Source organism: Chrysochloris asiatica, unplaced genomic scaffold (genome assembly GCF_000296735.1).
Source record: "Chrysochloris asiatica unplaced genomic scaffold, ChrAsi1.0 scaffold00040, whole genome shotgun sequence".
Taxonomy (NCBI): Eukaryota; Metazoa; Chordata; class Mammalia; order Afrosoricida; family Chrysochloridae; genus Chrysochloris; species Chrysochloris asiatica.
The window spans coordinates 16494141-16516880 of record NW_006408558.1 but is presented as its reverse complement, the minus strand read 5'-3'; the positions used below and the strand labels follow the sequence as shown (position 1 = coordinate 16516880).

The 22740-nt window shown below is 54.2% G+C and overlaps 2 protein-coding genes across 2 annotated transcripts in view; one reads left to right on the top strand and one right to left on the bottom strand.

The window, feature by feature from the left end:
* Positions 1–2417: 2417 nt before the first annotated feature.
* On the bottom strand, positions 2418–11200 carry MRPL21 (mitochondrial ribosomal protein L21). Its single transcript, XM_006860825.1, has 7 exons — positions 11101–11200; positions 8171–8231; positions 6676–6761; positions 6043–6206; positions 5527–5579; positions 5072–5175; positions 2418–2482 (listed from the first exon to the last, which is right to left on the bottom strand). Exons 1-7 carry the CDS (start codon positions 11198–11200, stop codon positions 2418–2420), a joined length of 633 nt encoding a protein of 210 aa, XP_006860887.1.
* A 115-nt stretch (positions 11201–11315) lies between these two features.
* IGHMBP2 (immunoglobulin mu binding protein 2) overlaps positions 11316–22740 on the top strand; it is a 26621-nt gene continuing 15196 nt past the window's right edge. The window contains exons 1-5 of the mRNA XM_006861050.1: positions 11316–11401; positions 13609–13778; positions 16311–16503; positions 16776–16873; positions 19110–19273. Of these exons, the coding sequence (XP_006861112.1) occupies positions 11316–11401; positions 13609–13778; positions 16311–16503; positions 16776–16873; positions 19110–19273 (711 nt within the window). The remainder of the gene's footprint in view (positions 11402–13608; positions 13779–16310; positions 16504–16775; positions 16874–19109; positions 19274–22740) is intronic.

The following is a 22740-nucleotide window of genomic DNA, read 5'->3' as shown; positions in this document are numbered from 1 at the left end:
TAAAAGACACATTCTAGGATGGTTCTCAGAGGTGGGAGGGAAGGGAAAATTCTTCACTGGGTAGAGGGTGGTGGTGGTGGTTATGTGCCGTGGAGTGGGTTCTGACCCATAGCGACCCTGTACAGGGTTTCCGAAGCTGTCAATCTTTACGGGAGCAGAAAGCCTCATCTTTCTCCTGCGGAACAGCTGGTAGTTTTGAACTGCTGACCTTGAGGTTAGAGACATGCTCATTGGGTGATGGGGACGGCAACGTCCAACAAGATGGAGGAAGTACAGGGAGATGCCGACAGTAGTGGAAAACACAGGGAGGGTGAGTTCACGTGAACAGAGGTAGGCACTGCTAACTGATGGTGTGTGGAAGGGACCATAATCATTGTAATGGCACCGAGTGTGACTTATTGAATGGGGACTGATGATCTGTCAACCTTCACTTAGGTCACATTAAAACTTTAAGGAAAAAAATATCACAGCCCTGGACACCTCATGGGGGAGTTGGGCAGTGAATAAGAATGGCCATTGGAGTGATGATGAAGGGCACTGGCTTTATCAGGGACTGCCAATCAGTAAGTCTGTCTTGGAAGGAGGGAGAACGGTGAGACTTCGGACCTGCTGTCAGGAAGGCCCAATGCCTGGAGAACATCGTACTTCATAACGTGGAGGGTCAAGGCAAACCTCAATGACACGGACTGCCGGTGACTGCAGCCTTGGGCTCACGTGTAACTCCTTTGAGGATGACGCAGGACGGGCAGTGCTTGCTCTGTCTGCTGTGTACAAGGTCACTATGAGTCAGGGTGACTCGATGGCACTACACAGCATCTCTTGTTAAGCACTGTGCCCAGCTTTTATACGGCACGGTCTTGTCTTTCAGCCCTGATGACACCGCTTTAGGGGCCAGGCCGGGAACACTGCAGCCTTGGCCGATGGAGCTCACAGGCTGTAGAACCACCAGATCGCTTGTCCTTGAGATTCTGAGTGGACACAGGCAGCGCTGACCCTCTAAACACAGCGGCCAACAATGCCTCCTGGAACGTCTTGTCCACCACCATGGCTGCTTGGCCGTCAGTTGAGACTGCACCGTTTGAAGGCCCCGAGTGGCTCTGTGGACAATTGCAGGTAGCTCTGTTCTGGGTGGTCCCTTGTGGGCACTCTGGCACCACGGCCACTTCACTGATGAGGCTGAGGACATTCGGTCTGGGCACAGGCCAGGGACACACTACTGCCAGGCCAAAGTGCCTTACAAAGGGCATCTTTTCACTTGGTGACCTTGGGTGGTGCCTGTGAGCCCACTCAGAGGTGCTGTGGACAAAGAGGCCACGGCAGACGCTGGGGAACACACAGGGCCTCTGGAGGCCGCAGTGGGAATGTAGCCACGGCACAGTGGTGATGGTTTGCTTGTCTACTTCTAGTACAGTAAGAACTGGGGGCCCCCACCACTCAGTGAATCCAGCACGGGGGTCCCTGCTTCAGGAGGAGGCACCCAAATCATGCCTGTGGGCCCCAAGAACAGCACAGGCTGACCCGGAGAGAGGCCAGGGCCTGGGAGCTGTGACCTGTGGCCCCTAGCATGAGCTTCAGCATTAGAAATGCCCCAGAATTCCAGATGCCGCAGCACTGGAGACGGAGAAGCCCGAGTTCTGAGGTCCGGTTCCAGCCCGCACTGCATGGTCAGCGTAGTGTCCCCTCCCCGCAGGGCCTGGGACTAGCACCCCAGGAAAGGCTTGGCTCACCCAGCTAAGCAGGACCACTGCCCCCTGCTGTTCACAGAGGACACTGCAGGTCTTCCAGGGCCAGGATGGGGCGGGGAAGCAGACATGGAGGAGGGGAGGGAGGGCAGAGATAAAGGACTGATGGGGGAGAGTCGGGGAGAGGCAGGGTGGGAATGGTGAGATGGGTCCCCCCACAGGATGTAGAAATGTCGTCTGCTATGGTGACAATGCTGAGCCACTCAGCAGCTGGAAGGAGAACTGTCCTGAGAACAGCAAGACACAGGGTCTCTGCTGAGCTCCCCTTCTGCCTCTGCTTTGGGCTCAGGACCTGATATCTGGACCTGCTTCTGAATTGTGCCCCCCTGGGGGAGAACTGAGCACACCAGGCCCTCCCTAGCAGACACCCTGTGAACAGAGTCACAGGAGCGGGCCCTGCCACCCCGGACGAAGTCTGTCTGCTCCCAGAGATGGCAGGCTAGTGTTTGTCCACCTCGTCCAGAAACAGCACCGAGCTGAGGCCCCGCGGCACCCCCAAGCCCTCACCCGGCCCAGCCACGAGAGAGGCCAATGTAGGACTGTCATTTCCAGAGACAAACAGACTCTAGGAGATGGCGCATGTGGTTCCTCCCCATGTCCTTTTCCCCTGGCCCTTGGCCACACCAGGACTCGGCACAGGCGTCTCCTTGGGAGGAGAGTTTATTTCTGCTCCGGTCACAACAGGCAGGGGGCCAGCTCAATGGTGTTGATCCGCAGCACGGTCTGAGGCGTGATGATGACTGTGAGAGACAGAGAACATGGCTGTGGGGGCGGCCAAGGGGGACTCCTCCCCACCCACCCATGGACACAGCAGGCCAGCCTGCTGGGCACAGCCCCACGGAGCACCACCTATTCTGTGGTGTATGTTCCATGGTGTGTACACAGTGTCTTATGGGTTCCATACCATGTTCTGTAATGTATCCATGTTCCATGGTGTGTTCACATTCCATGATGTGTGTTCTGTGGTGTGCTTGTGTTCCATGGTGTATTGTTGTTGTTGTGAAGTGCCGTCAAGTTGATTCCAACCCATTGTGACCCTGTATAGGGTTTCCAAGGAGCAGCTGGTGAGCTTGAACCTCCGACCTTGAAGTTCAAACGACTTTGCAGTCTGATGCATTAGCCCACAGCGGCACACCTCCACGGCGTATAGATGTCCTCTAGAGTTTCTGCGTCGCGTGGTGTGTGTTCCACACCACGTAACCTGTGCTTTATCAGTGTTCCATGGCGCGTGTATATTCTGTGGTACATGTGTGTCCTATGTTGCCTCTGTGCTCTATGTATTTTGTGGTGTATGTGTTCCACAGCACATGTGTTCTGTGGCGTGGGTGTACACCGAGCTCTGGGAGTTCTGTGGGACGTTGCAAAGATGGGGACACCTAGGGCCCTTCCCTGTCCACTGGGCACACTTGGGGGCCTCAGGAGCTCCACAGGGCTCACCTGGTGAAGGAGAGGTCCCTCAACTGAAGTAGTTTTAGGGACTGCAGGCCGCTGTTGTAGGGACCTTGCTTCATGAATGCTGTTACTAGTGGAAATGCTGCTGCCTGGGTGGACTTCATTCCCTGATGTTGTTGTTTGGTGCCATCGAGTCCGTTTCAACCCATAGAGACCCTGTATAGGGTTTTCGAGGTGCAGCTGGTGATCGTGAACCACCGACCTTGTGGCTCCAATGACTTTGCAGTGCAGCGCCTTACCCCGCAGCTCCACAGCAGGGCACCTAGTGCATACCCTTCCTCCACTGGTGGGGACTGGGGGCATTTGAGTCACGGTGTTGTCGAAGACTACTGAGGGCCTGAAGATCAAACCAATCTGCCTTGGAGGAAATACAGCCAGAAAGCTTCTTAGAAGTGAGGAGGGTGAGACTTTGTTTGGCCTTGTTGTCAGGAGGGACCAGTCAGGCTTGGTAAAGCGGAGGGTCGGAGAAAAATAGGAAGACCCCCAACATGGCAGATTGACACAGTGGCTGCAGGACTGGGCTCAAACGTAATTGTGAGCATGGCGCACACGAGGCGGTGCTTTGTTGTTGTGCATGGCACCTGCCAACGACAACAAGGGGCAGTGGGTGCCCACTGTGGAACGTCCACCTTCCATGCAGGAGAGCCAGGTGTACTCCCGGCTAGTGTACCTCATGCCCCAGCAGCGCCCGTCTGCCGGGGAGGCTCCCAACTAGCTGTGATGCTGCACTAATTTCCGCGGGGCTTCCAGACTGAGGGGGGCAAGGAAGAGAGGCCTGCACCCTACCATAGACCCGGACAGATCACAGTGGTCCTGGCCCAGTGGGCACAGCGTCCCACGAGTGCGGTGGAGGACCCCTTGTCAGCTAACACCACCACCGGCAACGAGGTCGGCAAAGGAGGGTTGTAATAACGGTTACTCTTAGACAGGACGCACCAGGCACGCAGGCACGCAGGCCCTGGACCTGCCTCAGAACCCTCACCCCCGGGTGTGGCTTCCAGTCGGGCCTAGTCTGGGGGTCTTGCTAGGTGTCCACGGGCTGGGGCAGAGCAGTGCAGTGTGGGGGCTGCCCGGTCCGGTGCCATCCTCACAATTGTTGCCCTGTTGGAGCTGTCAATTCACCCCATTGAGGGTCTTCCTCTTTTTCGCTGACCCTCTCTCTACTTTTCCAAGCAGAACGTCCTTCTCCAGGGACTGGTCCCTCCTGATAACGTGTTTGAAGTAGGAGAGATGAAGTTTTGCCACCCTGGCTTCTAAGGAACATTCTGGCTGCACATCTTCTACGACAAATTTATTTGTTCTTACTTTGAATAGTCTCCTCCAACACCAGAACTCAAACACATCAATTCTCCTCCGGTCTTCCTTATTCACTGTCCAGCGTTTGCATGCCTATGGCTTGGGTCAGGCGCGCCTTAGTCCTCAGACTGACGTCTGTACTCATTAGCACTTTAGAGAGGTCGTAAACAGCGGATTCATCTAGGACAGCTCGTCATGTCTCATGGACTGCCGCTTCCAGGAGCCCTGAGTGTGGGTCATCAGGCTTCAGTGGACGTGTTGTGTTGTGGAACAGCCTCAGACGGGACATGTGCATGCTGCTGAGGGCTCAGTGTCCCCACCCCTGTTCCCAGGGGCCTGCTGCTCTATGAACAAAGCCGCTGCTGACATCACTGTTTGTGTCTCCTGCTGAGTGGCTGCATGACGTGGATCCGGCTTGGTGGCGGTGGTGTGGACCACAGGGGTCATGCACACCACAGCTCCAGCAGCTATGCCTGCGGCTCTCCAGAGACAGCCGCTCACTCCCCAGTGTGGCCGAGAAGGAATCTGGCCGCGCGGGGGGACACGGGAGGACCACCCGAGCGCCATTCTCACGCACTTACTTTTTTTCCTCCGGTAGTTTTTCCTTTTCTTAAACTTCATGTTGACCTTTGGCCACGACTCTGTCTTTTCCACAACGGTGGCTTCTACTCGAACGAGATCCTTTCTAGAAGGAAGGAGACAGTGTGACGTTCTCTCGGTGGTAGGACTGCTGTAAGGAAGGAAACCTGCTTTTCCTTTCTGCCGGTCTAACCACAGACCCTGAGGTGCTCTGAGAAGGACAAGAGCGGCGAGGGACGCTGAAGCTTGCCTAGTCCTCGGCCAGCCTCCCAAGGACCATGCGGGCGGATGAACACCACCAACCATCGGGCCTGGGTGCTCTCCTCAGGTGATGCCGACTGTCCACCACAAGCAGGTGTAAATGTGCTGAGCGGCCTTTAGCACAAGCAGCACGGGTCTCCCCACCACGTCTGCAACCCCGGCCCTGAGACCACGCCTGTCACCTGAGAGCACGTACCTGAGAAGCGGCTTGCCAAGTAACGTGAAGTTGTCAGACCCGACCAGCAGGACCTCGAAAAATCAAACAGGAGTATTTAATGAGTAGGTGGCTCGTGACAAATCAGTGACAGACACCACGCTCACCTGGAAAAGGAGTCGGATTCATCAAGTCATAGACATCAACAATTACAAATACATCCAGAAAAAAACCCCATCAATCAGGTCAATTTGATTTGATAAATAACTCGATTGACAGGAAACAGAGAAGGCAAGAGTCACAGAGACCCCACACAGCACAGGCTCCGCAGTTCTGAGTGGCCATCAGGTGAGGGAGAGCCTGGACAGGCCTTAGCAGTCTTGGTTAAAACCAGCAGCATTCGCCACATAAACGAGGGCTGACGGCCTTACTGTAGCACTGAGCCTAGCTGGGGCTCAAACGCCTTTCTACGGGAAGCAGCTTGTGAGGGGAAGAGGCCAACAGACAGCTCTTGTTCTGCTCTCTGAGGAAGCCTCCCGGGCTCCGCGGTGCCCTCACCTTCTCCAAGCAGATCCTCTCGCCGCAGGCCACGTCCAGCTCGTTGTCAATGAGAATCAGGTCCTCGCTGGTCACCTTCCACTGGTGGCTGGCGAAATGCACCACGGCAAAGAGCCTGCCGTACTGGCCTGTGGCAATCAGCTCGTTCACCATGCTCACCACCTCTGCAGGGGGGTGGCACAGCCTGGTGAGCGCCCGCCCGTGGCCCCTTCCCTGGCCCAGCACCACAGCCACCTCAGTGGGTGTGTGGCCAGCCCACTTGGTTCCCCTCGTAGATCGGGACTTTCCCTTGTGGGGAAAACATCCCTCTTGTTTCTAGGGGGTGCTTGACGCAAACCAGGACCACAGGCATTCTGGTCGTGGGGCTGGGAGGGCTCGATCCCGGCCTCACCCACTCAGGGTCCCAGCTCTCGTCCCCACAGTCAGAGCCTGACTCAGCCATGATCTTTCCACCACGGCTGCTCTCCCTCCTCCCAACATGTGGGCAGCTCACACGACTTGGATGGCCTTGTGTGCCCAGTACTGGCCACCAGACACACACGGAGCTCCTGTGTGCCGTCTTCCTCTGAACCCCCACCTCCGTCCCCAGGCCCCACACTAGTCCTGGGTCAGAGCCCTGCGAGGCAACGTTACCTGCATGGTGCTTCACCTCCTCCACGGGGTCGGGCAGCACAATCTCTGGCCATGGTGGAGAAGTCAGGGAGGTTTTAGCTATGTACCTGTGAGGATCATTACATGAAGCATGCCACACTGGTACAAGGGAGCACCTCCCGGTACAGAGAAGGGATGGGGTCCACTGAGCCATGGAGGAGCACCACACAGGCCCAAGGGAGGAGGGACGGGATCCACTGAGTCATGGAGGAGCACCACCCGGAACCAAGGGAGGAGGGACGGGATCCACTGAGTCATGGAGGAGCACCACCCGGAGCCAAGGGAGGAGGGATGGGATCCACTGAGCCATGGTGGAGCGCTACCGGCCCCGAGGGGGCAGAGATGGTGGCTGTCTTGGGTCCCTCCTTATTGGGGAAGCTGCCCTCCATCAGAGACAGCATCTGCCGTCACTTCCAGGAGTGGTCAGTGTGTGTGTGCCTGGCTGGCCACACGTGTAAGCTTGATGTGGCTGTGTGAAGTGACACCACGCAACACCAGTGCTGGCCCTGAGGACCGGCACCCACACATGCTCCAAGAACCCCAAAGTGTGTCAAGGAACAGCTATTGTTTGGGGATCAAAGCAAGGATCCCAGGCGCTCTGGCCTAGAGCCGCCTGCCTCAGATGACCCCATCGTGCGGACACAGGGTGCTCAGGATGGCTGGAGTGGCCGACTTCTCCCTCCCCATCAAGGCTGAGCACAGGGTGTCCTCTCGCCCAGGATTCTCATAGTCACATGTGCTCCCATGCCCCAGACCCACAGGAAGCCAAGAGCATGATGCAGGCCTGTAAGGGCATCGAGAGTCTGCCCCTCGCTCACAGGACTGCGCTGTTCCCCAGCCGTGAACCCCTGCCAGGTGGGTGTCTGCTCCTCCTTTCCATCTAGTCAGGAGCCTGTGTTTCTCCTCTCTGCAACCCCCCTTAGGAGTAACAGGAGCTGGGGCACGTTCTTTAGATGCTCTTGTCCCAGCTCCGTGAGCTGAGGAAAGGGGGCAAAAGCAGAGAGCTATGACGGATGAGATGAACCCATGCGCCGACTCCCACAGGCTGGGCCACAGGGCAGAGCCCAGGGGGTCAGGGCGGTCCTGCTGTCTGCCTGCGTTCTATCTGGGATGTCAGTCCTGTCCCACTGCCTGTCTGCACTGTGTTTGGGGCATCAGGGTGATCCTGCTGTCTGTCTGCACTCTGTCCGGGGTGTCAGTCCTGTCCTACTGTCTGCCTGCCCTGAGCCCGAGGGTGGGGTGTGTGCCCACAGGTCTGGCAGAACCTCTGCTCTCCCTGCCTGGGCAGACATCTCAAATTAGGGCTCACAAATACTCCCCGAGATGCCCCTCTCTCAGCCTGTCTGCTGCACATCCACATAGAAAGGGCCTGAGAAAATGACCACCTAGCAGTCACGGGAAAACATCGATTCTCTTGAAAGCCGGACATACAAGTGAGGGACTTGGAAAGACAGGGAAGGGTCACACTGGTCATCACCTTTGTGGCAGCGAGGTGCCTTGTGAGCAGAACCGACGAGAAGTGGGCCAGGGTGAAGGAGCTGCGGGAATGAGAGAGATGCTTTGTTACTGATGTTAGACACGAGCTGCCTGCTGTCCAGCTAAGCAGGCACCAGCCGTCCTGTTCACATGGGTTTCTCAGGACTCGCCCACAGGAACGTCCAGTGAGCCTGGTGAACAGAACACAGTTTCCACTTTCGGTCCGGCGTGTTGACACATGCTCATCACACCCTGGGCAAGCTCCCAGAGCAAAGTCGTCCACCTGTGAACTTGGTCCTGGACCAAGTACCCCGATGTTCACCCCAGTTCCATGTTCCCCTGGCAGATGCAGCCTGCAGGGGGGCCCAGGAATGCCACAGGGAGGGTGGGTGTGACCAACGGCAAAAGTGGTGGCAAAGTCCCAGGACTGAGGCCAGGATACACGAGAGCCCAGAGCTCCATCCTGGGCACCCGTGTGTGCGCTTTCTGACTTCTGGCTGTGGGCACGGACATGCTGCGGGCAGCCCAAGTGGTGAGGAGCCGAGGCCTCTGGTCACCAGCCAGGGTGGGACGGAGGCCAGCAGCCACCTCCAGAGAGCCAGCAGGCAGGCTCTACCCCCGGGGGGATCTTGTAGTTAAGTGCCGTTCTACAAGTTGAGTGCAGGCCGCCATCTCATGAGCTCCGGAACCCCAATGTCCCGGATTCCTAACTCTCCCAAACAGTGCGCGGTAAGAAATATTCACTGCCTTAAGCTGCTACACTTTGGGTTATCTGTTCCATGTTGTTCTTGTGGTTACATGCCCTTGAGTCAGTTCCAACTCGCAGTGACTCTGCGTAGGACTTCTGAGGAGCAGCTGGTGGGTTTGAACCACTGACTTTGTGGTTAGCAGTCCCGTGCTGATCCTATAACACCACACTACTGTTATGTAGCAGTTGTTGTTAGGTGCTGTCGAGCTGGTGCCCTCTGCACAACAGAACGAAACACTGCCCGGTCCTGTGCCAGCCTCACAACTGTTGCTACGCTTGAGCCCATCATTGCTGCCATGGTGCCAATCCATCTCGTTGAAGGTCTCCCTCTGTTTCTCCTGATAACATGTCTGAAGCATGAGAGACGAAGTCTGACCATGCTGGCTTCCCAGGAACATCCTGACTCTTCTTCTTCCAACACAGATCTGTTTGTTCTTCTGGAAGCCTGGGGTACTTGCAATATTCTCCTCCAACACTCTAACTCAAATGCATGGTTTCTCTGTAGAACTAGATGATTCACATCCCAAGGGACGAAGCTCTCCCAGTCCAGGGGAGGAGGGTGCAGACACACAGAGAACGGTGCACAGATGGAAGCTAGCAGAGGAGAGCCATCTCAGTAGCTCCTTTATTAGGGGAAGAAGTACAGCCTTTAGCACGTTCCTTAGAAGTAAAAATGGCGGGACTTTGTCTCACATACATTGGATGTGCCATCGGGATGGTCTAGTCCCTGGAGAAGGATGTTCCTTATGCTTGGTAAAGTATGAGAGCTCCAAAAAGGAAGACCCTCAACAAGATGGACAGACACAGTGGCTGTAACAATGAGCTCAAATAGAGCAACGGTTGTGAGGATGGAAAAGACCAGGCAGCGCTTTGTTCTGTTGCACATGAGAACCGACTCAAAGGCATCTCACAACAGCGCTTAAAATAAGAGGGAGATAGAAGCCACACAGCACACAATCTGCCCTTTGGGGAAAGTGTACAATTGGTTTTTAGTGTAGCTACAAAGCTGTGCACCCTAACCCACCACTATCTAATTCCAGAATATTTTCATCTCCTCAGAAATCCCATCCTTTTTAGCCCTCTCTCCCCAGTCCCCGGCAACCACTCAGTCCCATTCTGTCGCCACGGCTTTGTCTTCCCTGGACAGTTCCTATCCACGGAACTGGACTGTTTCTCCTAGCGTGATGTTGTCAAGGGTCATACATACTGTCTTATGCATCCTACTTTGCCCCTTTCTTATTGCCTGGTGACAGTCCACTGTATGGATGGACATCTCACCCAGCCGTCCGTTCATGGACATTTGGGTTGTTTCCACTTTCTGAAGCCAAACTCCTCAAACCTGAGCTACCCTGTCCTCTGCTGCACCCCCTCTCACTGCAATGCAATCAAGTGTCTCTCCCACCAGGCCGTCAGAGCACCTCCGATCTCGTGCTCGTGCTCACTGAAGAGCCAAATGGAAGAGTCCTCTCTCCTGCGATGGATGCCCCTTTCCTGTCACTTGGCGTGCCTGTGCTTCAGTCCTTGGACTTTACGTCTGCTCCAGCTATGATCCTTCTTCCCCCTTGTCCCCTCCTGCAGCCTGGACCCTGCACTGCCAATACACCATTGCGGCTGGATGTCTGCAGCATCTGAAAACTTCCCAGGAGGCTCTGTGTCTCCGCCTCCTTCCCGCTCCACACCCCTCCCACCTCACAGAATGAAGACGTCATCCTCTCCAGCACAACCCACCAGCAGATCTCATCAGCTCACTCTCAGTTCAGGTTTAGAGGATCTGGTCCCTGCTTTCCCCTTTCCTCCCGTCTCCTCGGCAGCTAGAACGACCCTGGGAAACCTGGGTTCATCTGCCGGTTTCCCCGTTCATTACTCGGACCCTCCCGTTTCCCCGCTGTGACCCCGGCCTACTCAACGAGTTCCTCGGAGCCTCATTCCCTCCTTCCTCTGTAGTACAGAGATTATTATCCAGAAGCCGAAGAGCCATAGTCAGAATTCGAGTAATTAACGGGGAAGCCAGTAGATGAGTCCCGGTTCCCCTGACTTCCAAACCCCGTGCAACACAGTCACCGCATGAAAAGACCGTTCAAATAGCAAACCCCGAGCTGGACAAAGGCACGGCCGCTCGAGTGACGGGAGGGCGAGGAACATCACCGCCAGGCTCCCCATTCACCCCGCGGCATGGGTCTTACCCGCTGCGGGTCCCCAAGCGCTCAGGAGGAGACGGCTGCAAGTGGATAGCGGCCGCCCGAACGTGAACTTCAGAGCCAAAGCGGCTACGGACGCCGCCATCTTTCCGCCGCTACGACCGGAAGCGGAAGTGGCGCAAACCTGGTGTGTCGACGCACCGAGTCCGGCGGGGAGCAGTAGGTCTGGCTGGGAGCTCTACCCCTGCGTGGCGACAGCGATGGCGTCGGTGTCGGTGGAGGTCTTCGTGGCGAAGCAGCTGGACCTGCTGGAGATCGAGAGAGACGCGGAGATCGAGGAGAGCAGGTACGGCCGGCCGTTTCCCTGCGCCCGGCTCCGAGCTCCTGACCCCTGGAGGCGCGCTAGGGTCACCGGCCTGTGCGCGGTAATGGGATCCTGGTTACGAACCGCCGCAGCCTGTGTGCGTTCTCAGGCCACGAGAAAGCCTTGTCTTTTCCTCACCTGAAATCCCCTTTCTAAACTGAGACCTGGGTTCGCTTCCCGGCCAGTGCCTCTCCGTTTTATCAGCGGAGGCTTGCGTGTTGCTGTGATGCTGAATGGGTTTTGTTAGAAATGAATCCCGATGTCGCGTAAAAGACACTCGGTGAGACTAAATGACCTTGGCAAAGTAAAATTTACTCCTGCAGCAGGTGCTTGCGCTTAGCCGTGCATACATTAACAGGCCAGCGAGCACACCGAGGGCAGTTCACTCCGGTTTTTAATCCCTGACGCGAGTCTCAAGGCTGTGTCTCACCTTATTGGCTAGGGTTTTGACAGCACAATCTATTCCCTTACCTGATTGGCTAGTTCAAATTTTTAAGGCGCACATTCCTACTTTAGGAAAAGAAGAAGATAGCGATCATAAAGTCTTTGCTCCAGGAAGTAGTTTAAGGAAAAAGAAAGTGATCATAAAAATATTTTTCCACAGTTTCAGTGGAGTTTCCCTAATGAGGTGGAGTAGGAAGAAAGGCCTGGCCATCAGAGAGGGGCAGCAGGTGAGGGAGGTGGTACAGCTGCATTATAAGAGAGCCGCCTTGGGCCCGGTACTAGACAGAGGGACTGGGAGAGGCCAGAGGCTAGGCACTTAACCAGTTCCAGATGTTATGCTCCAGATGTTATTGGTAGCTGATTTTACATAAGTGGGTCACTAGGTCTTTCTTCCAAGGTTACTCCTGCGTGGATTTGAACCTTTCCTATATTCCTGATGTGGTGCTGTAGGATAAGCACTGGATCGCAAGGTCGGTTTGAACCACAAAGTTAGTGATTCAAACTCACCAGGTGCTCCTTGGGAACCCTGTACAGGGTCGCTATGGGTCGGAACCGACTCGACGGCACTTAACAACAACAACAATTAGCAGGTGAGCACATTAACCAGTTTCACCCTGCAGTGACTGGTAAGGCAGTTAGGAGACTGTTCTGTCCAGGTGAATGGTGATGTGGCCTTGGACCAGGCCTGTATCAGTAAAGATGAGAGGCAGACATGGATTCAGGGTGTCAAGCATGGAGGGAGATAGAATTTACGGGCTAATAGGAATCAGGAGATGAAGAGTAGAAGTAAAATCCAAGACCCAGACACATTGTCATCAAGTCGATTTGGACTCATAGAGACCTGTATAGAGTTTCCAAGGCTGTATCTTTCTCCTGTGAGCAGCTGGTGAGTTTGTATTGCTGGCCTTGCAGTTAGTTAGTAGTCCTGTGTTTAACCTACAGCACACCAGGGCTCTTTCGGGAGTGAGGGTTATTGTTAATAAGTGCCGCTGAGTCAGTTCCGACTCTTAGTGACCCTGTATAGGCTTTCCGAGGAGCTGGGGAGTGAGAGTTGTTCTTAAGTGCCGTTGAGTTGATTCTAACCCGTAGTGACCCTGTATAGGGTTTCTAAGGAGCAGCAGGGGAGCTTGAACTGCCAACCTTGAGGTTCAAAGCGACTTTGCAGTCCAGTGCATTAACCCATAGCGCCACACGAGGACTCCATCATTGTCATTGTCATTGTTGTTGTTGTTAAGTGCTGTCGAGTTGGTTCTGACTCATACCCACCCTGTATAAAGTTTCCATGGAGCAGCTGGTGGGTTTGAACTGCCGACCTTGTAGTTTGCAGTCCAGTGCTGATGAGACAGCGCCGAGCCAGGACTCTGGGAGTGAGAGTTGTTGTTAAGTGCCAACGAGTTGATTCTGACCCATAGCGAACCCAGTATAGGGTTTCCGAGAAGCAGCTGGTGAGCTTGACCCGTTGTCCTGTGGTTCAAAGGACTTGGCAGTCCAGTGCATTAACCCCAAGGCTCCACACCAGGGCTCTGGGCATGAGAGTATTGGGGTGGGGGGCGGTGCGGGTAAAGATGACTCCGGAGGTTGCACATGGGGTAGCAGGGAGGAGGGTCTGGGCGATATTGACCTGTGAGAACAGTAGGGGGCAGTGCTGAGTCTTGTCTCTCCGGCGCGTGAGTGTCCACACAAAGATTTTTCTCTCCCTTGCCTGGGTAAATGGGAATGTTGAGGATACGGGAGGTGTCTTCCAGGTCCTGGCAGGAAAGCGTGTCTCTGAAGGAGCTCCAGAGCCGAGGAGTTTGTCTGCTGAAGCTGTCGGTTTCCAGCCAGCGGACTGGGCTATACGGGCGACTGCTGGCCACCTTCGAGTCCTGGCGGTGTGGGTCTGCAGCGGTGTTGCCTAGCAACAGCTTCACTTCCGGTTAGTGGCCTGTTTAAAACCAGCTTGAACCTAATGTACTACATGCGTTGTACAGTTCACATTTGGCGGAGTTTAATGGACCCAAGCCCTACACCCACTGTCCTTGAATGGGCTCATAGTGACCCCATAGAACAGAGGAGAACAGCCCATAGGGTTTCCAAGACTGGTCATTTTTACCGAAGCAGATCACCTCATCTTTCGCCCATGGAGCAGTTGGGTGGATTTGAACTATTGAGCTATTGGTTAGCAGCCGAGTTCTTAAACACTGTATTATGAGGGCTTCTTCTCCAGGCTCTGGGCAGCCATGACTGCACTTTCTGTCTCCAGTTATGGCCTACTCTGGAGATTTCATGTCAACAGACCCTACACGCTGTGAGCTCTGGTGTCTGCATCTTTCACTTAGTGCATTTCCAAGAGTCACACACTTTGTAGCATCTATCAGAACTTCATTCTTTGTAAACATTTAAAAATAGCTTTGTAAACATTTAAAATGTTTTGTAAACATTTAAAAATAGCTTTGCTGTTGTTGAGTTTGAATTGTGGACCTTGTGGTTCACAGTCCAATGTTGATCCTACAATGCCACACCAGAAGTCCCAAAATAACTTTTTTGGTCTATAATTCGCATATACAATTCACACAGTTAAGGTGTGCAACTCAGTGTTGTATGCCGTAACATTGTTTGTACGGATTGTTCTGGACCATGAGTTAGGTGCTGTCGAGTTAGTTCTGACTCATAGCGACCCTAGAGAGCAGGGGTGGGAACCTTTTTTCTGCCCAAATTTATATCATCATTTGAAGGCACTACAAAATGATCAACTGTTGATCGGAGTCCAGTGAAGTTGTTCACTTCTTCATCTTAAGGCTCAGCAGCTCAGAACTCCAAATCCTGAAGAGGCGTGTCCACGCAGGGCAGCTGCTGGGAGACTCCCGGGGCACAGAACTGGCCTCTGTCCCCAGGAACATTGGGACTCTCCTGTGTGTCACCATGAAACTGGGAAGGGAGACAGGATGAGGTTCCAGGTGCATGACAGTCATGGGGAAGGAAGACAGCCAAGGCCGGTGATGCTGGGCACCGTGTTAGACGCAGTTAGAGTGGACTCTGCGTCAGGTGGCCCTCTCTGTGCACCATCTGCTGGAGGCCAGAGGCGGGAACGTATCTGGTGTTGGGTGAGAGTGGCCTGGACCCCCGGGAGGCAGCTCTCAGCGTTGGTTTCTGTCACTTTCCTGGCTCGACCATCCTCTGGGAGCTGCACGCCCTTCACTCGGGCCCCTGGTCCAGCAGGACAGTGTGAGGGAGCGGCTCCTTCTAGGTGCCCGCGCAGATGTCTCTGGGTCACTGTGGCCTCGGATACGCAGAGCTCTGACCAGGGCCATCAGGGGTTAAATTGTGTTCCTCAAAGTGTGTGTCCAGTGGGTGGCTCAGGAATCACAGTGGTTTGGCAGTTGGGCAGTGATGGACTCACCCCCAGGGTATGACCGGCCAGTCAGCTGTGAGGGGCTTAGGGTGGGCTGCAGCATCCGGATTCAGGTCATAGCCCCGTGTGATGTAAGGGGGCTTCCCTGAGGTACCAGAGGTAAAGGAGAGAGAAGCAGGCAGAGAACCGGGAACCTGGTGCTGCCAAGAACCAAGAGCCAGGAGTGGAGCTCGGGTCCCTGTGCTGAGGAGTTCCTAGATAAAGACCATGGGAATCCCCAAATGGGCCCACAAATGCAGCAGAGAGGATGGAGAAAAGTCCCTCCCCAGGCCTAGGGCCCTGAATTCCATGCGTTTCCTCCTGACTCGCTCACTCAGTGGCCCTGTTTACCTCGTTCGTCTCCACCCCCTCCCTGTGCCTATCTTTGGAGCACCAACGACATCTTAGTAGTTCGAGGACAGTGACTGTATTTTGTTCCCGGTTAAGACAGGCTCTTTAAGTACAGATCCTAAGTCACGTGATTTAACCAAACCTCTGGTAGTGTAGTGGTTACGAATCGGGCTGTGAACCTTAAGGTGAGCGGTTCGAAACTACCAGCCGCTCCGTGGGAGAAAGATGAGGCTTTCTACTCCCGTAAAGATTTACACCCTCGGAAACCCTGTACAGGGTCGCTATGGGTCGGAACTGACTCCATGGCACTTAACAACAACAACAACATTGCCATCAGGGAGGCTCTCTAGTGGAGCTGTGGGTTAAGCACTGAACTACTAATCCCTAGGTTGGTGGTTCAAACCCAGCAGCCACTGCTGGGCTGGGAGCTTCTATAATGCTTTAGTCCTTGGTTTGTTATCATCTGCTGGTTCTGAGGGATGGAGAGAGCTGCCCCATGGGGTGTCGGGGAGCAGATCGCCAGTCCTCTGCTGGTGGGTTTGAACCTCTGACCTCTCGGTTGGAGGTTAAGTGCAGACTCTTTGTGCCATGCTGGGACCCCACGAGTTAATTTTTGTTTTCTTTATTGCCTCTGGTTTTGTTTAATAAAGAGCTGTGAGAAGACATCTCGTGGAGCAGGAATGAGTATCCTGTGCGTTAGCCCCGCCCCCTTTTGATGTTTTGCAGGTGATATCGTGGGGCTGTATGACACCGCCGAAGGAGGCAGCCCGCTGGCCACGGGGATTCTGACCCGCGTCACCCAGAAGTCCGTCACGGTGGCCTTTGACGAAACACAGGATTTGCAGTTGAGCCTCAGCCGAGAGAACCTCTACAGGCTCCTCAGAGTGGCCAACGATGTCACCTATAAACGACTGAAGAAGTGAGTGTGTGGACGTCCCGTGGCCCAGCTCACACCCGCTGCACATCTTGTGGCCACACTGGTCCAGACTGCGTGTGTGTGCGTGCATGTGTGCATGTGTTAGGGGCGGAGCTCAGGAGTGATGGGGGTGGGCATGGGGCAAGGCTGGGGTACTGGTCCCCAGGCACTGGGCGGAGACTTGGGAGTGAGGGTCACTGGGTGAGGAATGGGAGCTGCTGGGTTGGGCTGGACTGGGCTGAGGCTCAGGGGTCCCTGCCTCTTCTCCCCGGCAGAGCTCTGCTGGCCCTGAAGCAGCAACACTCAGGCCCCGCGTCCCCCCTCTTAGATGTCATCTTCGGGGAGTCAGCCCCCAGTCCCGTGGGCGAAACACGTAAGAACTTAATATTCTTTTCCCACCGAAACTGCTATTGAAAAGCACCTAGAAGGAAAGACCTTGGCCATTTTCGCAGGTGTTGAAACATTCCGCAGTGGCGGATCAGCCAACGAGGAAGGTAAACACGGGCTAACTCGTGCTTACTCATAACCCGCCATCAAAGATTCTGCCTCTCAGTCTGGTTGGCGTCGGTCTCTCTCCCAACCTCATAGCCCCTTCCTACAGAATTGAGGGCTCTTTTCACACTGACGGTGTTGGCGTGAATGGTGTACCCAGTAAGTGAGGTAAGCACAGGCGTACTGAACAGCTTGGGTTCCACCATGTCTGTTCCCTATAGAATACTGCAGTGCCTGCCTAGCCCCCCTGCCCTGATGTACACAGTTAGGCAGTGCAGGTCTACTGTGTCCGAGAGTCGGAATCCACTCATTCCGTGCAGATGATGAACGGGCGCGGCCGTTAACTGAGAGCTTGGTGGGCTGAGTCCTTTCAGAAGAAAGACCCGGCTTCCAGAGAAATCTGCCATCGAAAACCTTGTGGAGCACGGTTCTACTCCAACACACGTGAAGCCAACAGCAATTGAATTTTGTTTTTTCTCTGATTCTATTAGTGACATGTTGCCATTGCTAAAAACTTAGAAATAAACACGTAAACAGAGGGAAAAACCTCTCCGAGGTGTGTTGAGTTGTTGAGTGCTATTGTGACAAAAAGACCACCAGGAGGCAGATCTAGAGGACGGGGTTTTGTTTCCTCGGCCCCGTCTGCTCCCTCTGTGGGTCTCACTCGAGGTCAGGGGACGGCCACTGTCCTTGGCGCTCCTTTGCTCGTGGACGTGGCCTGCGTGGCATGTCTGCCTGTTGCGACTCTGCGTCTCTTCTGCTCTTTTTATAGCTGTCACTCAGGAATGAGTAGGTTTAGAGCCTGTCCTGCATCAGTAAAGGAGCGCAGGTGGTACAGTAGTTAAACTCTGGGATGCTAACCTAAAGACCAGCAGTTCGAACCCACCAGCCACTCCATGTGGAGAAAAGACCTGGGGATCTGGTTCTATAAAGAGCTGAGTCTAGGCATCCCGGGGAGACAGATCTCTGTCACCTGGAGTCACCATGGGCCAGCATCAACTCGACAGCACCCAACAACAACTACACTGCTGGGGCCACCTTAACGGAGCAGAAGCAAACGTGATTCCCAGAAAGGTTCACATCATGGGTGCAGGGTGAGGGCGGCCACCCCTTGAGGGATTCCTGTAAGAGCAGCGCTAGAGCATGAGAGCTCGGGCTCCCGTGTGCTGACCCACGACTGGAGAGTCATTTACGCCATTTGGGCGAAGGACAGTTTGTTCTCGTTGTCGCTATTTGCTAGAGACGGCAGGATGTGGGGAGAGTTGCGGCGTAGACATGGAACCATAGCTTGGCAGGGCCACCACTACGAGGCCCACATTCCATGACCGTCCACTTGAGTGGACTTGTTTACCCAGCATCACTTGCGACCAGGTACTGAGCTCAGAGCTGAGCAAAGGGTCCCTGCCCTGGAGGAGCCGAGTCTGGTCATGGGAGACTGAAGGCAAGGAGAACATCAGCTGTACTTTGTCGTTTTGGGGACACTTAAAAACCGGACCCTCTGATAGCAACTAGAAGGTTCCAAAGAAGCCCTGGTGGCGCTGTGGGTTAGGTGTTGGGCTGCTAACCTCAAGGTCGCTAGTTCAAACCCACCAGCCGCTTCATGGGAGAAAGGTGAGATTTACAGGGCTCATAAAGCCTCCAGGGGTCGCTGTGAGTCAGAACCGACTTGACAGTAGTGAGTTTGGGGGTGGATGTTAGTATGTTCCAAGAAGCATTTTCTTCAGAAGGGTTCATTATCTCCGAGCATGGGTTGGCCATCCCTTTCTGTAAAGGGGCAGATGGCAAATATTCTTAGCTTTGCCACTGACCCTTCCACTTTTATAACCCTGGATGATACCCCCCATGACGGGGTGGGTTGTGGGGCTGCTGTGTGCTAATGCAGGTTTCTTTGCAGAAGAAGGTGGTGGGTTTATAGGTCCGTGGGCCCGAGTTTGCCGATTCCCTGTTCCGCAAGAAGCCGTTTGAAAATGAGCACATTTGCTTTGTGTGATCTGACTTTTCCTCGCCAGGAGCGGCTCCACATGTGTTGCCTTCCCCATCCCCACCCACTTTGAGAGGAAGGGGCGCCCGGTAGGGAGAGCTGGGATCTAACCGCTCTGAACACTTTTTTTCCCCAGCTGCGCTCACCTTCTGCAACCCCTCCCTGGACGCCTCCCAGAGAGAAGCGGTCTCGTTCGCACTGGCCCAGAAGGAGCTAGCCATCATCCACGGACCTCCGGGTACCGGGAAGACCACAGCGGTGGTGGAGCTCGTCCTGCAGGCCGTGAGAGGGGGTTTGAAGGTGAGCAGGGGCTCGGAAACATGACGGAGCCCTTACTTCTCCCTTAGAAGGACGAGGTTTTATTCACGGAGTGATGTGTGTCACTGTATTTGTAAACCAAATTGGGAATTCTGTCTCTGACAACGCGCTGACTGCCCTCAAGGTGGTTGTGTGCTGTGATTTGAATGTGTTTGTGCAGAGTAGATGAGGGGGCTTCAAGAAATTCCCTGTCTTTTCATTCCATTTTTTTCTACAGACTTTTTGCAGCCCCCTCATATAACACGTCCCAGGAGGTGACCAGCTGTCCCCATTTGCCCAGGCTTCCCCTGGTGATTTTAGAAATGGACTTCTTGTGTCTCCAGGAAGCCCTGGGGCCTGAGCACCCGCGTAACTGGGCCCCAAGTTGAGAGTGTCAGAGAACCTTCTACACTGAGCACTTTTGATGGAGATGTGAGCTGGGCATTTCTGACTCAGACACCCCCTGGGAGACCGGAGATCCGGTGGTGTCTGCAGGGGAGTGTCCCTCTAGGCTGGGAGAAGGACTCTTGTTGGCCACTGGCCTTTGTTGTGGACCAGGGCTTAGTGCACAAGTGTGCTCTCATCAGCTTGGCTGTGCTGCGGGTCCGGCCCGGCTGGGACTGGCATGGCCAGCCCCGTCTGTGCCTTCAGGGGCCCAGAGCCTGGTTGGGGCAGGTAGTCAGCTCGTGGTTAATTAGAGAGCCCAGTGAGTGGTCAGGAGTCACGTGCAGTCCTGGATCCCTGGCTTCCAACAGTGGAATGTATGTGTTGGCATGTTACATGTTATTGGTGGCATCCTTGTTATTTTTTTTGAAATAGCATTTTTTTGATGTTTTGGTACAGGTTTTACACAGCAGTTTACATTTCCATTTTGCAGTTTCTATACCAACTGTTCAGTGAGACAGGTTAAGTCCGTCACAGTGTGTGAATATTTTCATTACTTCCATACTGGTGGTTCCCTTTCCATTCATCTAGTTTCCCTATCCCTTTCCATCTCATCTTTGCTTTACCATCAGTGTCAACCATTTGATTCGAGGTTTAAAGAGTATCTCAGGGCAGTAGTCTCCTCTCATTTCAGCTGCTCAAGTAGGTGATTTTTGTTTTTAAGAATTGGAGTTCTGTTCCACATTTGCTTTCTGTTCTGGCACTGGTGAGAATGCCCCGTGGTGGTGGCTGGGCACCATCTAGTTGTTGTGGTCTCAGGGGAGATGAGGCTGTGGTTCATGTCCGATGTTAGTCTGTAGGCTGCTTTTCTCTCTTGAGTCTTTGCTTTCCTCCTTTCTCGTTTGTTCTGGATACATGGGGAGCAGTCCTTTCATAATCTCTTACCCTTACCCACGTCACCATGAGTCAGCGTGGCTCTGAGCACGTGGAAGGCTTTAGGACGTGGTGGGTTGTCTAAAGTGTTGGCTCACGTGAGAGCTGAACCGTGGTGGTCACCATGTACCGTTCCCTGTTGGTCGAGCACTTTATATAAGCGGGGCCCAGCCCCACTGTTCCTCATCAGCCCCCCTATGAGCCGGGCACTGAGCAGCAGGGTGAGGTGCTCCCGGCCCAAGCATTCAGGGTAGAGACAGATGGAGACCTCTGCCCGGAGTCTGTGGACAGTGACTCTTCTGAGCTCTGTTCAGCCAGTTGACCCTGTTGCTTGCTGTAGTGAAAAGTGTCCACAGACAGTACGTAGCAGGAAATCTGCCGCTCGTGAGGTTAGGAAACTGCGAGCAACAGTTTTCCTACCAGTGGGTGTCTTGTTGGCACAGATGTTTGGAAACTGGCAAGAAAAGCTGGCATGTTGGCAGGGAGCAGATTGGGTGGTTGGGCTGAGTGCCTGTGTTTCCAGAAAGCCAAGCAGGAAATACGGCGTTCGCTGCGTCTGGCTGTGCTGGTGCAGTTGGAGGCCATGCAGGGAGGCTGTGGGTTGGCAGCTGCTGCTTCCTTCCTGGGCTCTGCTCTGCCTCCACCACCATCTGCCCCTATTGTAGAAGCAGAATGGAGCCCATTCTGAAAGGCTTCCCCCTTTTGGGCTCTGCCAGATATCAGGATGATGTGGTTGGTGACTCCCCGAGCACCCCAGCCTCTCCTTCCACTCTCGAATCAGCCCTGCTGGCGCTTTGGCGACGAGCACCGGCTAAAGAGAGTCTGTCCAGTTGTCCTCACCCATCCCGGGTCACCACAGCCAGGTGTGTTCCGTTGGCTGTTGGACCCCCAGGGAAGCTGCACATCTGTTTACGCACACTGCGCTCCTGCTTCTCTGCCAGGCTCTCAGGGTTCTTCTCAAGTTAGTGACTTGATTAAGATAATCAATGACCACCCACAATAGAAGGGTCCGGAGAGAACGCGAGACCCTCAGATTCCTAGGAAAAAAACAAAATAAAACAGACTTCCTGGACCCATTGAGTCTGGAAGACTCCCGAGACAGACTGTCCTGAGATACTGTTTGAACTTGAACCCAAACCGGTCTCTGGTCTCTGTTAGCTGGATAACAGATTGGCTCATGGAATGAAAAACGCTGCCCATAAGGACTGTGGTCCTTTACAAAACCATCTATCTGTAGGGGACCTGATGGTTGACAGCTATTTTAACACCAAGATGAAAAGCGGGGCAGGGCAACTAGATGAAGGGAAATGGAACCACCAGCGTAGACATACTGAGAACGCCCGGGCACTGTGAAGAACGTCACCCGATCACTGACTCATGTGTGTAGGAATGGTTGATGGGAGCTCTCAGTACTGTGTGAACCTTTCCCGAAAACACAGGAAGGTATTAAAAAGTACGTGTGTGTGTGTGTGTGTCTAGACATGAGGGGACTTCAAAAGCTGTGGGAAAATGGAGCTAAAAGGGAATGGAACTTAATGACGTTTTCCTAAAGTTCCTGAAGCCGCCTTGTGTGTCAAATACCAAACCCACTGCTATTGAGTTGATGCCGACTCAGCCACTCTACGGGACGGAGGAGAAGGGCCCCAGGGGGGTTTCCAAGGCTGTCTGCTGTATGGGTGCGGACTGCCTCATCTTTCTCCTACAGAGCGAATGGGAGATTCAAACCACCGACCTTTTAGTTAGAGCCACGTGGTAACCATGGCACCAGCCGGCTCTTTGCGTATCTCTGTGTGTATATATGGACTGTTGTTGTGAAGTTCTGTGGAGTCGATTCCGACTCATAGCCACCTTGTATAGAGTTTCCAAGAAGCGGCTGGTGGGTTTGAACTGCCAACCTTGTGGTTAGCAGTCCAGTACTTATCCTACGACGCCACACTAGGACTCATATATGTGTGTGTATGTATGAGTCCTGGTGTGGGGCCGTAGGATAAGCACTCGACCTCAAGGTCGGTTTGAACCGCAAGGTTGGTGGTTCAAACTCACCAGCCGCTCCTTGGCAACCCTATACAGGCTCGCTATGAGTCAGAACCAACTCAATGGCACTTAACAACAACAACATCATGTATATATTATTGTTTAAGTGCTGTGGAGTC

What these genes read in the sequence shown, in the direction of transcription:
- MRPL21 (XM_006860825.1), bottom strand. Translation starts at nt 11,200, where the DNA reads ATGGCGGCGTCCGTAGCCGCTTTGGCTCTGAAGTTCACGTTCGGGCGG. An exon ending in GGCACCTCGCTGCCACAAAG is followed by an intron (nt 6,762 to 8,170) that starts GTGATGACCAGT and finishes TGATCCTCACAG; the next exon opens with GTACATAGCTAAAACCTCCC. An exon ending in CTTGGCAAGCCGCTTCTCAG is followed by an intron (nt 5,176 to 5,526) that starts GTACGTGCTCTC and finishes CCTTCCTTCTAG; the next exon opens with AAAGGATCTCGTTCGAGTAG.